Genomic DNA, 12,743 nt, shown 5'->3' on the forward strand with positions numbered 1-12,743 from the left:
CCTCTCCACCCCCCCCCCCCCCCCTTCCCATGCCTCCCCTCCCCCAAAGCCCTCTCCCTCCCACTGATCTCTCGATGTCCCTGCTCTCAGATGTTGTGTTTGGTTTGTGCTCCTCCCCCTCGCGCCCCATCTTCTCTACCGCTCCCCATGTTAAATGTTTTATGTGTCGGTTTGTCTTTCTGTGTGATTAATGTTAGCTCTTTCACGAGCCTCGATCTTGTATACAAAAAAAAAAAAAAAAAAAAAAATTGATGCGTCTTTTACACCACCTTAATTAACACGTTGCACTAGTTCTTCATACCTGTCAGTGTCCTTTATTACGTCCTTATAACAGTAAGCTTCCTGTTTGTAATGATTTTCAATTTTGTTTAACTGCCAGAAAGGCAGACAGAGTAAAATATTATCTTACGCCTCTGTGCGAATGTGTGATTGGGACAAATTGAGAGCCAAAGTACTGCTGAACTACAGGTTCGTTTTTCAATTCATGTCATTCATGTTCAAAATATAACATTTAATTTAAATAAGTTGTTCTTCGATCATAAACTAACGTTTGTCGAAAGACGTACAGATAGACAGACAAAGTGAACCAATTGCTTTACCGTGCTTTTCGCTTCGTACAGCATTATTGGAGAATGTTTGGAACAGCCAAGGAGACTATACACATAAACCTGGCATTGCCAAGCCGAGAGCATCCTGCTCAAACTCGCCTCGCCATGGGGAGAACAGGAGCTCAAAAGGGCTCGATGAGTCATGGAGAATGAATCATTGGTAATGAAAAACCAAGGGGAACCATGGTCGAGTGACATTTCAGTGCAGCAATGATCTTTGGGCCTCAGCTAAAAGATCATGGCCGATAGTGAGGCCTCAAACTTTGGGCCTCACAATAAGCTTTCTTGAGACATCCACAAATGCAATTTGGCCTCAAAAGCAAGCTGCCGACTGGGCATCCTTCATCGTGCAAAGTATTCCATTGGCAAATGTGAACTTTTAGCTTACAAGACCTTCATCCGCAGCTCGATGGAGTATTGCTCTCCGCTTTCGGTTGGTGCCCTGCCTCACACCTTCCATTTCCTGCCGTAGAAGCCTAGGGCATCAAAATCATTGGAATAGTCCCACGATCAAGCCGATTCTCTGGGCCTGTTACTAATCTTGCATTGCAGACAGGTCGGCGGCCTCTCTCTTCTACCACCTCCTTTCTGGTCTTGCAACCTCGGCCCTTTCCTCACCTTCCCTCCCAGGTTTATGCAGAATGCACGCAGTCAGCTAGTAACCCATTTCTGGTGAAACTCCCAAAATCAAACTTAACTGCTCGCTTCCACTCAATTGGTCTTCTTTCCTCAAGTCTGTGGAACAACTTTCTCGGTCTGTTTAATCCCACTCTTCCTTCCAGGGCTTCAAGATGGCATGTGATGTAAACAAGCCAATCAATAGTTACATTGATCAATTTGTATGCTGTACACTAACCTGCCGACAACAACGCAACACTCCGACCACTCCCCTCCCCATCCCTGACACCCCCAAAGACAATGGATGCACTCGTCAACCATACTCTTCTCCTTTGAAGTTAAAGACCAAATACCAAAATCCGGTAAAAAAAACCTTTATGAGATAAATGAGATGTAAAAAAAGATGCAAATAAGATGTAAATACGATGTAAAAAAGATGATTATGCAGATAAGATGTAAAAAAAAAAGTTATTTTAAAGAGATTGCTTTTATAAAGTGTCAATCAAAATTGCTGCAATAAACTACATTACACAAAATATATATATATATATATATATATATATATATATATATATATTACTTACCGTGTCCTTCTCAAGCTGCCTTCCACGCTCCTCTGGTGTCATCCCAACTGTGCTATCAAAGAACAGCTTCAATGCAGAATCTTCAGCTGGAAGAGTTCCACAACTATGAACCTATGGGATCACTCGACTTACACGATCATCCCGCAAGATGTACAATGCTCGAATAACAAACCAAAGTCGATGTTTTTGTTGTTCCCGATGGCGTGAATCAGCCCAATCGTCCCGCATGCATTCTCGATGGTCTGCTTCACAAAGTACACGTGTTTAGGAGGACTGTATCCGTCAGCCTTAAGCCGTTCCTCCTCTTCCTGCCGGTACGTTTCATACTGGTGGAACGTATGATGAATGTAAATCACAAGGAAAGAGCACAAAAATCAACTGGGAAAATATAAACTAGGTGGGTGTGAAGTATAGATAGTTTTAGGGGGCTATTGTGGCCACCTGGGAATAAATCCAGGTAAAGGCCATTAAATCAGGAATACAGTAGTGGGAGCTTAGTGGTGAAAAAGACAACTGGCATCACAAATATTGCAGGTTCTAATCCAGCTGAGGCCAGCAGCATTAAATATTTGGATTCTAATAACCTGGAAACCAAGATCTTCTGAAAAGCATAACAATATGTTGCTATTGAAAAGCCTGCAAAATGCAGTCGACTCATTAACGACCTTGAGGGAGAGGGCAACCTTTGTGCCATGCATGGCCCAGTCCACATGTGAAGATAGTCCGAACTTTGATGTTGATGCTGAAAAACCCTTAGAGCTTGCTTTGGGAAATGGCAATGCACACTACAATCTGCGTAACCACATGTTGTATGAAACCAATCACCTTCTCACTAACGGGGAAAAGCAAAAGAGCAGCAACAACAGGCCGAGGAACCATCAGGAGAAGCTCGGGTTCGAGTCCCAAAACATCTCCAAACTGCCAGCGAGTCCCCACACCCAACTGCTGCACAAACTGTGGATTCAAGGGAGAGGACAACACATGGGTAAACGAGTGGAGGAAGCACCGGTTCTACGCGGCAAGTCATGGCTTACGGACCTAAAGTTGTGCTCTATGGACACACTCACTGACGTGGCAGACACGTTCACAACAAAACTAGAAGAGCACTCGGTAGAACGCATGCCTCTGCCAGGCTGAACACTTTATGTCTTGTATCCCACTGATAGGCCAGATCTGGATTCGGACCTGAACCAAAATGTAATTGGCTCGTTCTTGTCACCAAACCAACTCATCCACCAAGTTTAGTCATAACTCGTCCATAACTTTTTTTAATATCATGTTGTAGGAGCTGTGCTCCCACGTAATCGGAAGAATGGATGCGACAAAAAGCTGGAATTCGTCCAAGTTTCTTTATTGAAACAAAACAACTCGGGTACTCTGAAAAGCCCGTTTATCGGGCAGCAATATATATACACACATTATCCCGGAGCGTTTGCCCGGGAAAGGCGAGAGGGGGCGTGGCCGGGCATCCCGGACGCGGACTGGCAAGTTGAGAGCGGGCCTGCCCGGGCGTCCTGGACGAGCCCGGCATGGTGATCGCTCCGCGTCCTTGGTAGGTGCAAGGCGATTGTGTAAACCCAGCGGTAGCCGCTACACACGTCCCCCCAGAATCGACTTGCACTGGCAGGGTCAATTTAAGGGGGGTCCTGATGACCCGGCCGAAGCGACCCCTGGCGGGTCGTGGGGGGGGGGGGGGGTCCAGTGTGGTGGTGGGCGGTCGAGTGGGGGGCACTGTGGACAGGGGGCGGCCTCGCCGCGACGGAAGGGCCAACCGTGGCGGTTGGTCGATGTCCACGTGCGCCAGCTTGAGGCGGTCCACCGCAATCCGGTCCGACCTGCCGCCGATGTCGATGACGAACGACTTGTCGTCCCGTCGCAGGACCCGGAAGGGCCCGTCGTACGGCGGCCGGAGTCGCCCCCGATGTGCATCATGACGCACAAAAACGTACTCCGCTGTGCGAAGCGCTGGGGGGACGTAGGACTGGGGGTCACCGTGGTGGGACGTTGGCACGGGGGCAAACCGTCGGGCGGCCTCCTGGAGGTCCGAGCGCTGGTGAGCTGCGGACCAGGGACTGGTAGCGTCGGGCACGAATTCGCCCGGGACGCGTAGCGCCTGGCCGTAGACAAGCTCGGCGGTGGATGCCCGGAGGTCCTCCTTGGGGGCCGTGCGGAGGCCCAAAAGGACCCACGGCAGCCGGTCGGCCCAACCGCCGTCCTGAAGGCCGGCCATGAGCGCGGCCTTCATGGAGCGGTGGAATCGCTCGCACAACCTGTTGGCTTGGGGGTGGTAGGCCGTAGTACGGTGGAGCTTGACCCCCAGGTTGCGGGCGACCGCGCCCCACAGCTCGGAGGTGAACTGCGGTCCGCGGTCTGACGAGATGTCCGCCGGTGCGCCGAAGCGGGCGACCCAGGTGGCGATGAAAGCCTGCGCCACGTCGGCGGTGGTGGTGGAGACGAGGGGAACGGCCTCCGGCCACCTCGTGGTCCTGTCCACCATGGTGAGCAGGTGTGTGAACCCCCGTGATGGGGGGAGGGGGCCCACCAGGTCCACGTTGACGTGGTCGAAACGTCGTTCGGGCACGGTGAAAGGTGCCAGCGGGGCCTGCGTGTGTCGGTGGACCTTGGCCTGTTGGCAGGCTGTGCAGGTGCTGGTCCAATCGCGGACGTCCCGTCGAAGGCCGTGCCAGACGAATCGCGCCGACAGCAGCTTCTGGGAAGCTTTCCAGCCCGGGTGGGAAAGGCCGTGGAGGGAGGCGAAGATGCGGCGTTGCCAGGTAACCTGGCACGATGGGGCGAGGCTGGCCTTGGGAGACGTCGCAGAGCAGGACAGTGTCCGCGAAGGGGATGTCGGCCAGGCGGAGGCCCGTGTCCGCCGCCCGGAGGGCTTGCACCGTGGTGTCGGTGGTTTGGTCCGCCGCCATAAGCGCGAAGTCCACGCCGAGGTGGACCGCGTTCGCGCTGGCCCGAGAAAGACAGTCGGCCACGGCGTTGTCTTTGCCGGCGACGTGCCGGATGTCCGTGGTAAACTCCGACACGGCGGAGAGGTGGCGCTGTTGGCGGGCCGACCACGGCTCCGTGACCTTGGCCATTGCGTAAACCAACGGCTTGTGGTCGACGAACGCCGTGAAGGGTCGGCCCTCCAGGAGGTGGCGGAAATGGCGAATGGCCAGGTGTAGACCGAGGAGCTCACGTTCAAACGTGCTATATTTGAGCTCGTTCGGCCGGAGCTGTCGGCTGAAAAAAGCGAGTGGCTGCCAAACCCTGTTCACCCATTGCTCATGTACGGCGCCCACCGCGTAGTCGGAGGCATCCGTGGTGAGGGCGATGGGAGCGTTGAGCACCGGGTGAGCGAGCAGTGTTGCGTCGGCGAGGGCCCGCTTTGAGTTTTTGAAGACCGCGTCCATTGCTGCGGACCAGACAATGTCGTGCTTGGCCGGCTTGCCCCGGAGGGCTTCGTAGAGGGGCCGCATGAGTTGAGCAGCGCGGGGCACGAATCGGTGATAGAAATTCACCATTCCCAGGAATTCCTGCAGGGCCTTTATGGAGCGGGGACGCGGAAACGTGGTGATGGCCTCGACCTTGGTTGGCAGCGGCACGGCCCCGTTCTTGGTGATGTGGTGGCCCAAAAAATCAACGGCCGTCGTGCCGACGTGGCCGTGCTCGCTGAGGCGCCCGAACAGTGTTCGGAGGTGGAGGAGGTGCTCGGGACGTGCTGGCGACGAGGATGTCGTCCAGGTAAACGAAGAGGAACGGCAGGTCACGCAGCACGCCGTCCATCAAGCGCTGGAACGCCTGAGCCGCGTTCTTGAGACCAAACGGCATCCGCAGGAATTCGAACAAGCCGAACGGCGTGATGACGGCCGTTTTAGGGACGTTGGCCGCCCTGACAGGTACCTGGTGATATCCCCGTATGAGATCGATTTTTGAAAAAATGACCCGTCCTGCCAGACGGGCGGAGAAGTCTTGGATGTGCGGGATCGGATACCTGTCGGGGGTGGTAGCGTCGTTAAGGCGGCGGAAGTCGCCACATGGGCGCCAGCCGCCCCCTGGTTTTGGGACGATGTGTAGTGGCGAAGCCCACGCGCTGTCGGAGCGCCGCACGATGCCGAGGTGTTCCAAAGCGTCGAACTCGGCTTTGGCCACGGCGAGCTTGGCTGGGTCGACGCGGCGGGCTCTGGCGTAGACCGGCGGGCCCGTGGTTGGTATGTGGTGCTCGATCCCATGTCGTACTGCGACGGCCGAAAACGTCGGCCGCGTGAGGGCCGGGAACTCCGTGAGCAGGCGAGCAAACTCGTTCGCCGCCGGGAGGGCGCATGCCAGCTCGGTCGGAGCGGAGCTGCTCAATGTGCATACCAGGGAGCTGAAGGTCTCGGCGTTGATGAGGCGACGCCGTTGGACGTCCACCAGCAGTCCGTGAGCGCAGAGGAAGTCGGCGCCTAACAGAGCCATGGGCACGCATGCGGTTACAAAAGTCCAATTAAAGCGTTGGCCGCCGAAGCAGAGGGTGACGTTGCGCGGGCCGAAGGTGCGGATGGCCGATCCGTTGGCCGCAACCAAGGAGGGGCCGCAAACCGCGGACTGCCTGTCCTGATCAGAGGCGGGTATGACGCTCAGTTGGGCGCCGGTGTCGCACAGGAAGCGCCGTCCGGACGCTTTGTCCGTGATGAAAAGTAAGTTGCCCGTGTGGCCGGCGCTCATGGCTGGTAATGAACGCCGGCCCGGCCGTTTCCCGGCCTGCCGAAGGTGCACGGGGGTTGGCATGTCCGGGCCTTCTGTCCGAACCTGGCATGATAGTAACACCACGCTTGGTCAGGTGGAGGCCCCGGTCGTCGTGCTGGAGGTGGTCGGCTCGGTGTAGCGGCCGCCAATTGCGTCGGCAGTTCGGTCGTCGACCGTGCCGGGTGCTCGGGCGCCATGGGCGTTGCGTCGGACGGCGGTGTGCCCCAGGTCGCTGCTGCAATGCGTTGGCCTGCCGCGGAGATCTTGTCGGCTTCCCTGGCGAGGGCGCGGGGATCCGTGATCGTCGTGCTCGCCAGGGCGAGGCGTACCGGGCTAGGCAGCTGACGGAGGAACAGCTCCCGGAACAGGAAAGCCGAAGAGTGCTCGCCGAGCAGCGAAAGCATGTAGTCCATTCGCTCGGACGGGCGCGTGTCGCCGAGCTCGGGCAGGTCGAGCAGGCACCGTGCGTGTTCCACCGATGAGAGGGCGAAAGCGTCGAGGAGGAGCTTTTTAATCGCGCCGTATTTGTCAGCGGCTGGCGGGCTCTCGAGGAGGCTCAGGGCGCGGGCCGCGGTGGCTGAGCCGAGCGCTGCTACCACATGGTAGAAGCGGGTGTCGTCGGCCGTGATGCCTCGCAGGGCGAACAGGTAGTCCGCCTGGACGAACCAAACCGCCGCATGAGCCTCCCAGAAGGTAGGCAGTTTGAGGGCAACTGCCGTGTCCATGTCGGTAGGTCACCAATGTAGGAGCTGTGCTCCCACGTAATCGGAAGAATGGACGCGACAAAAAGCTGGAATTCGTCCGAGTTTCTTTATTGAAACAAAACAACTCGGGTACTCTGAAAAGCCCGTTTATCAGGCAGCAATATATATACACACATTATCCCGGAGCGTTTGCCCGGGAAAGGCGAGAGGGGGCGTGGCCGGGCGTCCCGGACGCGGCCTGGCAAGTCGAGAGTGGGCATGGCCGGGCGTGCCCGGGCATGCCCGGGCGTCCCGGACGAGGCCTGGCAAGTTGAGAGCGGGCCTGCCCGGGCGTCCTGGACGAGCCCGGCATGGTGATCGCTCCGCGTCCTTGGTAGGTACAAGGCGATTGTGTAAACCCAGCGGTAGCCGCTACAATGTTATTTATCGCTTTTCGTCCGATCTCTCAATCACACGCTAAAGCGCTGAGCACAGCCCCCCCCCCCCCCCCCATAGATTTAGAACAGTATATTTTTTATGAATTCAAATTTATATATATATATATATATATATATATATATATATATATATATATATATATATATTGTTGTGGTTTTGCAATAAAGGTTAATTTCCCCTCCTAGTTAGTTACACTACAACATGTAGCCTCGCTTAAGCACAGTTATTTCTTAGTAAATGTAAGCGTAGTCCTTTCCTGTGTTAGTTTTGCGTTGAGTAGGATAATGAAAATTAGGTGTCCTTATGGCGCTTTGGTTTGGTATTGGCGCCAAAATACCACTCGGCGGGCCTGAACAAGTCGACCGAGGCCGAAGGAAGGCGGAGGAAGAGCCATCGGTAAACACGAGCCGCCAATCAGGGCTCGAGGGGAGTGACTTACCACTGCGGCAAAAGGCGGGGTTTGGAACATTCGAGTCGGGCTGGGGCGGGGCCATATAACCCTGCTCAGAGCCCCCCACCTCAGTTATGAGATGAGTTCGCAGGTGAGAGTTCAGTTCGGGGTTTTGAGATCAGTTGGAGTGAAGTTGGAGTTTGGAGTTGAGAACGCGCGTGAGATTGCGTTGTGTCGAGTCATATCGTACAAACGGAATAACTCCATTGTACACGAACTTGCCCTGCTCCCCGCGCTCTGTGCAGTATTAATCGCGCTGTAAAGGACGACCCGCGCCGGGCCACAGACATGCGATTTCCGTCCTGCCTGCCTTTGCCTGATACGTGCCGCGAGGATTTTCCCTCCTGCCTGCCTTCGCCGGGATACGTGCTGTGACCGCCAGAGGGCCACGCCGGGTGAGCTGTTCCTGGAGCGACCGAAGCAGGAGCGTTCGGCGCATGAACATTCTTCCTCCATCTCCCTGTGTAAGTGGGCCCATTGTCTGGGGAAAAGTATAAGACTGTTTAAGTTCTGCCCTGTGTCCCTTTCCTTTCCTTCAAATTCCTGTAAATAGTGTAAATAAATCTGTTATTTCTTCTGATTTGACTGTTTTGTCATTTCCATCATTGGTCTCGCATGGTACGAATTAGATCGCTCTAATCGGGTTCTATAGAAAGGTAACAGCACGAGTCACATGGTACGCATTCCGCTCGGGTGTACTCAATCACGCGTGGTTTGTGCGAGACTCGATCCCCGCTTCCGCTGCGGCGTGGGTACTCAAGGTATGTGTGAAATTGTCCCGAAACCCTTTTCCACGTCTGCCCGGAAGTGGCGACTCGGTCTCGTGGTTTCAAAGACCCAGAGGGAAAAAGGGGCTTAATCTTCCCTTTGTAACGGGAACGGGCTTCGAAGATCCGCAACAATATATATATATATATATATATATACAGACTTGGCATTTAATATGGAATATATTTTTTTTCTTGACTTGGGTTTACTTTCTGAACTCGGTATATCAATCTGGTGAGTTTCTTTTACGCTTCGGTGATTTCTTTGTTAAAAGAACCATGTCACTGATTGTCTGTCACAGCAAGAAGTCAACAACAGGATTATATCACAGGTGGCGTGACAAAATGTACGGACAGGTACATTTGACGATTGGCTTCACAATCGGGTATATGGGGGTTGTTGCGTTCTGTATTAGTGGAAAACAACTGCTGCACGTCTACAAAAGTTATTGCTGCTTCCCCTGGAGATGGTCCGTCAACTCGACAATGCTGTTTGTCATTTAGTGGTGGCTTTACGAAATTCCGGCATGAAACAGCGTGCTATTGCTCGGCAGTATAGCATCACTCAAGGTCAGGTGTCAAAGATCCTGAAACGAAATGCTCAGAGGGGTGTCCCTTCTCCAATACCGAGGTCAGGACGTCCCCGCAGAACCACAATGAGGGATGATCGCCAGCTGCACCGGTTAGTCCGCAATGGCCGTACCAAGTCAGCTAATCGGCTTAGGGCTGAGTGGCAGCAACTGACAAATGTGCCTGTATCCAAAAGGCTCGTCAACCAAGGACTGGTTCAAGCAGGCTATCGTGCCAGTCGTCCCCTGAGAAAGCCATGTCTGACCAGACAACACCGCCAGAGCCGATTGCAGTGGGCCAGAGAGCACCGTCAATGGCAGCCAGGACACTGGAATCACGTGATCTTCAGTGACGAGTCTAGATTTCTGGTCTATCGTCAATATGGCCGCGTCCAAGTGCACAGACAAGTGCATGAAGCCTACAACGAAGATTGTATCGTGCCAAGAGTCCAAGCTGGAGGTGGTGGGGTGACCGTTTGGGCTGCTTTTCATGCATGGGGCAAAACTGACCTGGTTGTTCTGAATGGAAACCTGAACCAGTTCAAGCACAGGGCCATTCTGGAAGAAACATTGCTTCCATTTGTTCGTGCAGTCTTTCGAGGAAACTTTGTCTTCCAAGATGACAATGCACGGCCTCATCGTGCTCGCATGATCCAACACTTTCTTGCTGACCGTGGTGTAGAGCATATGGAGTGGCCTGCCATGTCCCCGGATATGAATCCGATAGAGAACTTGTGGGCAGAATTAACGCGTCAAATCGACAACTTGGACCAGCAGCCTGCCTCTGTGCGTGAATTGCAGCAGGCTGTTGTAACTGCATGGCAAGCGATTCCTGTCCAAACCTTGGCAAATCTCGTGAACAGCTTGCCTCAACGTGTACGTGCTCTCCTGAATGCTCGTGGGGGTTACACGAAGTACTGAACTGTAATTTTACTGTCCATAATCCCATTCGTAATTTAACTTTTGTTTTTGTTAAAAAAAATTTTTGGCTAATGTGCAAAATAAAGAGATACTTCTGGAAAACGCACAGAAGTTTAACACAGTACTGTCCGTGAACTGAGTTCCATATCAGTTTACATCACTTTCAAGGATCAATTTATTTGCTTCGAAATGTCAAATGTGGTTTTTGTTTCTTTTAAAGGTCACATTAACAAAATCTAGAATAATTTCAACATAATTCCAATGAACTTTTGGTTCTAAGTCATCTTGAAAAGTAAGTTCACCCCCACAAAAAAAATATTCCATATTAAATGCCAAGTCTGTATATATATATATATATATATATATATATATATATATATATATATATATATATATACACAGTATATATATATATATATTATATATACATATATATATATATATATATATACATATACATACATACATACATATATACGAGGTGTTCAAAAAGTATCCGACCTTTGTTCATAAAAAATACTCGTATCCAGATACAACAAACTTATACTAATCTCCTTCAAAGTAGTCCCCTTGGGCTGCCACACACTTCTCCCAACGGTTCTGCCACTGTCGGAAGCAGCGCTGGAACGCCTCTTTTGGGATGGCGCGCAGCTGGTCCGTCGCATTCCGCATGATGTCTTCTCTGGACTGAAATCTGGTCCCTTTCAGGGGCATTTTCAGCTTGGAGAAAAGCCAGAAGTCACACGGAGCCATGTCGGGAGAGTAGGGAGCCTGACGAAGCACAGGTGTGTTGTGTTTGGCCAAGAAACTCTGTATCAAATGTGAAGAATGGGCGGGTGCGTTATCGTGATGGAGCTGCCAATTGCCCGCTGCCCACAGGTCCAGCCGTTTGCGTCGCACAGCGTCACGAAGGCGACGCAGAACCTCTTGGTAATACTCCTTAGTGATGGTTGTGCCGTGTGGTGCGTACTCGTGATGAACCACGCCACTGGAGTCGAAGAAGACTGTCAGCATGACTGACATTGCTGCGGACCTGCCTTGCTTTTTTTGGCCTCGGGGATGTTGGATGCTTCCATTGTGATGACTGCAACTTGGTTTCTGGGTCGTACCCATAAACCCAGGACTCATCACCAGTGATCACTGTGTTGAGGAATCTGGGATCGCTGTTCACAGTCTCCAGCATGTCCTGTGCGATCTCCAAACGGAGTTGCTTCTGCTCAATCGTTAGCAGCTTTGGTACGAACTTCGCTGAGATTCTACTGGAGCCCAAATCCTCCTTCATAATGGCTGAACGGATCCAATGCTGACGCCCACCTCGTCTGCAAGTTCTCTGATCGTGATTCGACGATCCTGCATCACCAGGGTCCTCAATTGGTCAATTACGATCTCATTTCGGGATGTTGAGAGCCTACCCGAACGTGCTTCACTCTCCACTGATGTGCGGCCATCTTTGAAGCGGTTGTACCACTCCTTTATCTGTGTGGTGCTCATTGCTTCGTCCCCGAAGGCCTGTTGAATCTTGCGGATCGTTTCCACTTGGGAATCGCCAAGCTTTACACAAAATTTGATGCAGTAGCGTTGTTCAAGTTTTTCCGTCATTTTGTCAAAAACGAAAATCCGACGGCGCTCACTTACACTTCCTCACTCATCGGCGGTCTGCCGTCGAATGACAGCTTCTGCAGGTGGGAAAAAATTCACACGTGCGCATTAGGATCGCCTACATACGTGCACCAATCAACGCCTCCCGAGCTTCATTTGTTTACGCACAGACAAATTAAGGTCGCATACTTTTTGAACACACCTCGTGTGTATGTGTATATATATATACACGTGTGTATGTGTGTATATATATACACAGTATGTGTATATATATATATATATATATATATATGTGTATATATCTATATATATATAGATATGTATATACGTATGTATTTATGTATGTATGTATGTATATATCTATATATATATAGATATGTATGTATGTATGTATGTATATATATATATATATATATATATATATATATATATATATATATATATATATATATATATATATATATATATATATATATATGTATATATATACTGAAACGCAAAAGAAACTTACCACCTTTGATACCTTTAAATATCAACAATAACTGCGTGTAGTAAATGTGTGAACTTATTTGTGGACAATAGTGTCCTCACTGTCAGACAAAACGGTCACGGATGGTCACTTGAACCTTCAATGGTCACTTCATAGCACAGCTGTTGAACAGCCGTTTTGACTGTCAGTGATTAGCCAAGGGGTACGGGATGATTTTAATGAGCTGCACGTGATGTCTTGATATTGGCTTTAAAAAGGCCAGTGCAAAATGGGCA

General features: G+C 51.5%; 1 protein-coding gene across 5 annotated transcripts in view; it reads right to left on the reverse strand.

Moving 5' to 3' along the window:
• The window catches only part of UCHL3 (ubiquitin C-terminal hydrolase L3), a 131,929-nt gene that overhangs the window by 10,277 nt on the left and 108,909 nt on the right, over positions 1 to 12,743 (reverse strand). For all 5 annotated transcript variants that reach the window (XM_078766234.1, XM_078766232.1, XM_068132389.2 and 2 more), the window contains 3 exons: positions 2,636 to 2,764; positions 1,983 to 2,136; positions 1,811 to 1,896 (listed from right to left, as the gene is read on the reverse strand). In XM_078766234.1, the coding sequence (XP_078622360.1) occupies positions 1,811 to 1,896; positions 1,983 to 2,136; positions 2,636 to 2,764 (369 nt within the window). The remainder of the gene's footprint in view (positions 1 to 1,810; positions 1,897 to 1,982; positions 2,137 to 2,635; positions 2,765 to 12,743) is intronic.

This window comes from Myxine glutinosa, chromosome 12 (genome assembly GCF_964187855.1).
Source record: "Myxine glutinosa chromosome 12, kmMyxGlut1.1, whole genome shotgun sequence".
In the NCBI taxonomy this organism is placed as follows: Eukaryota; Metazoa; Chordata; class Myxini; order Myxiniformes; family Myxinidae; genus Myxine; species Myxine glutinosa.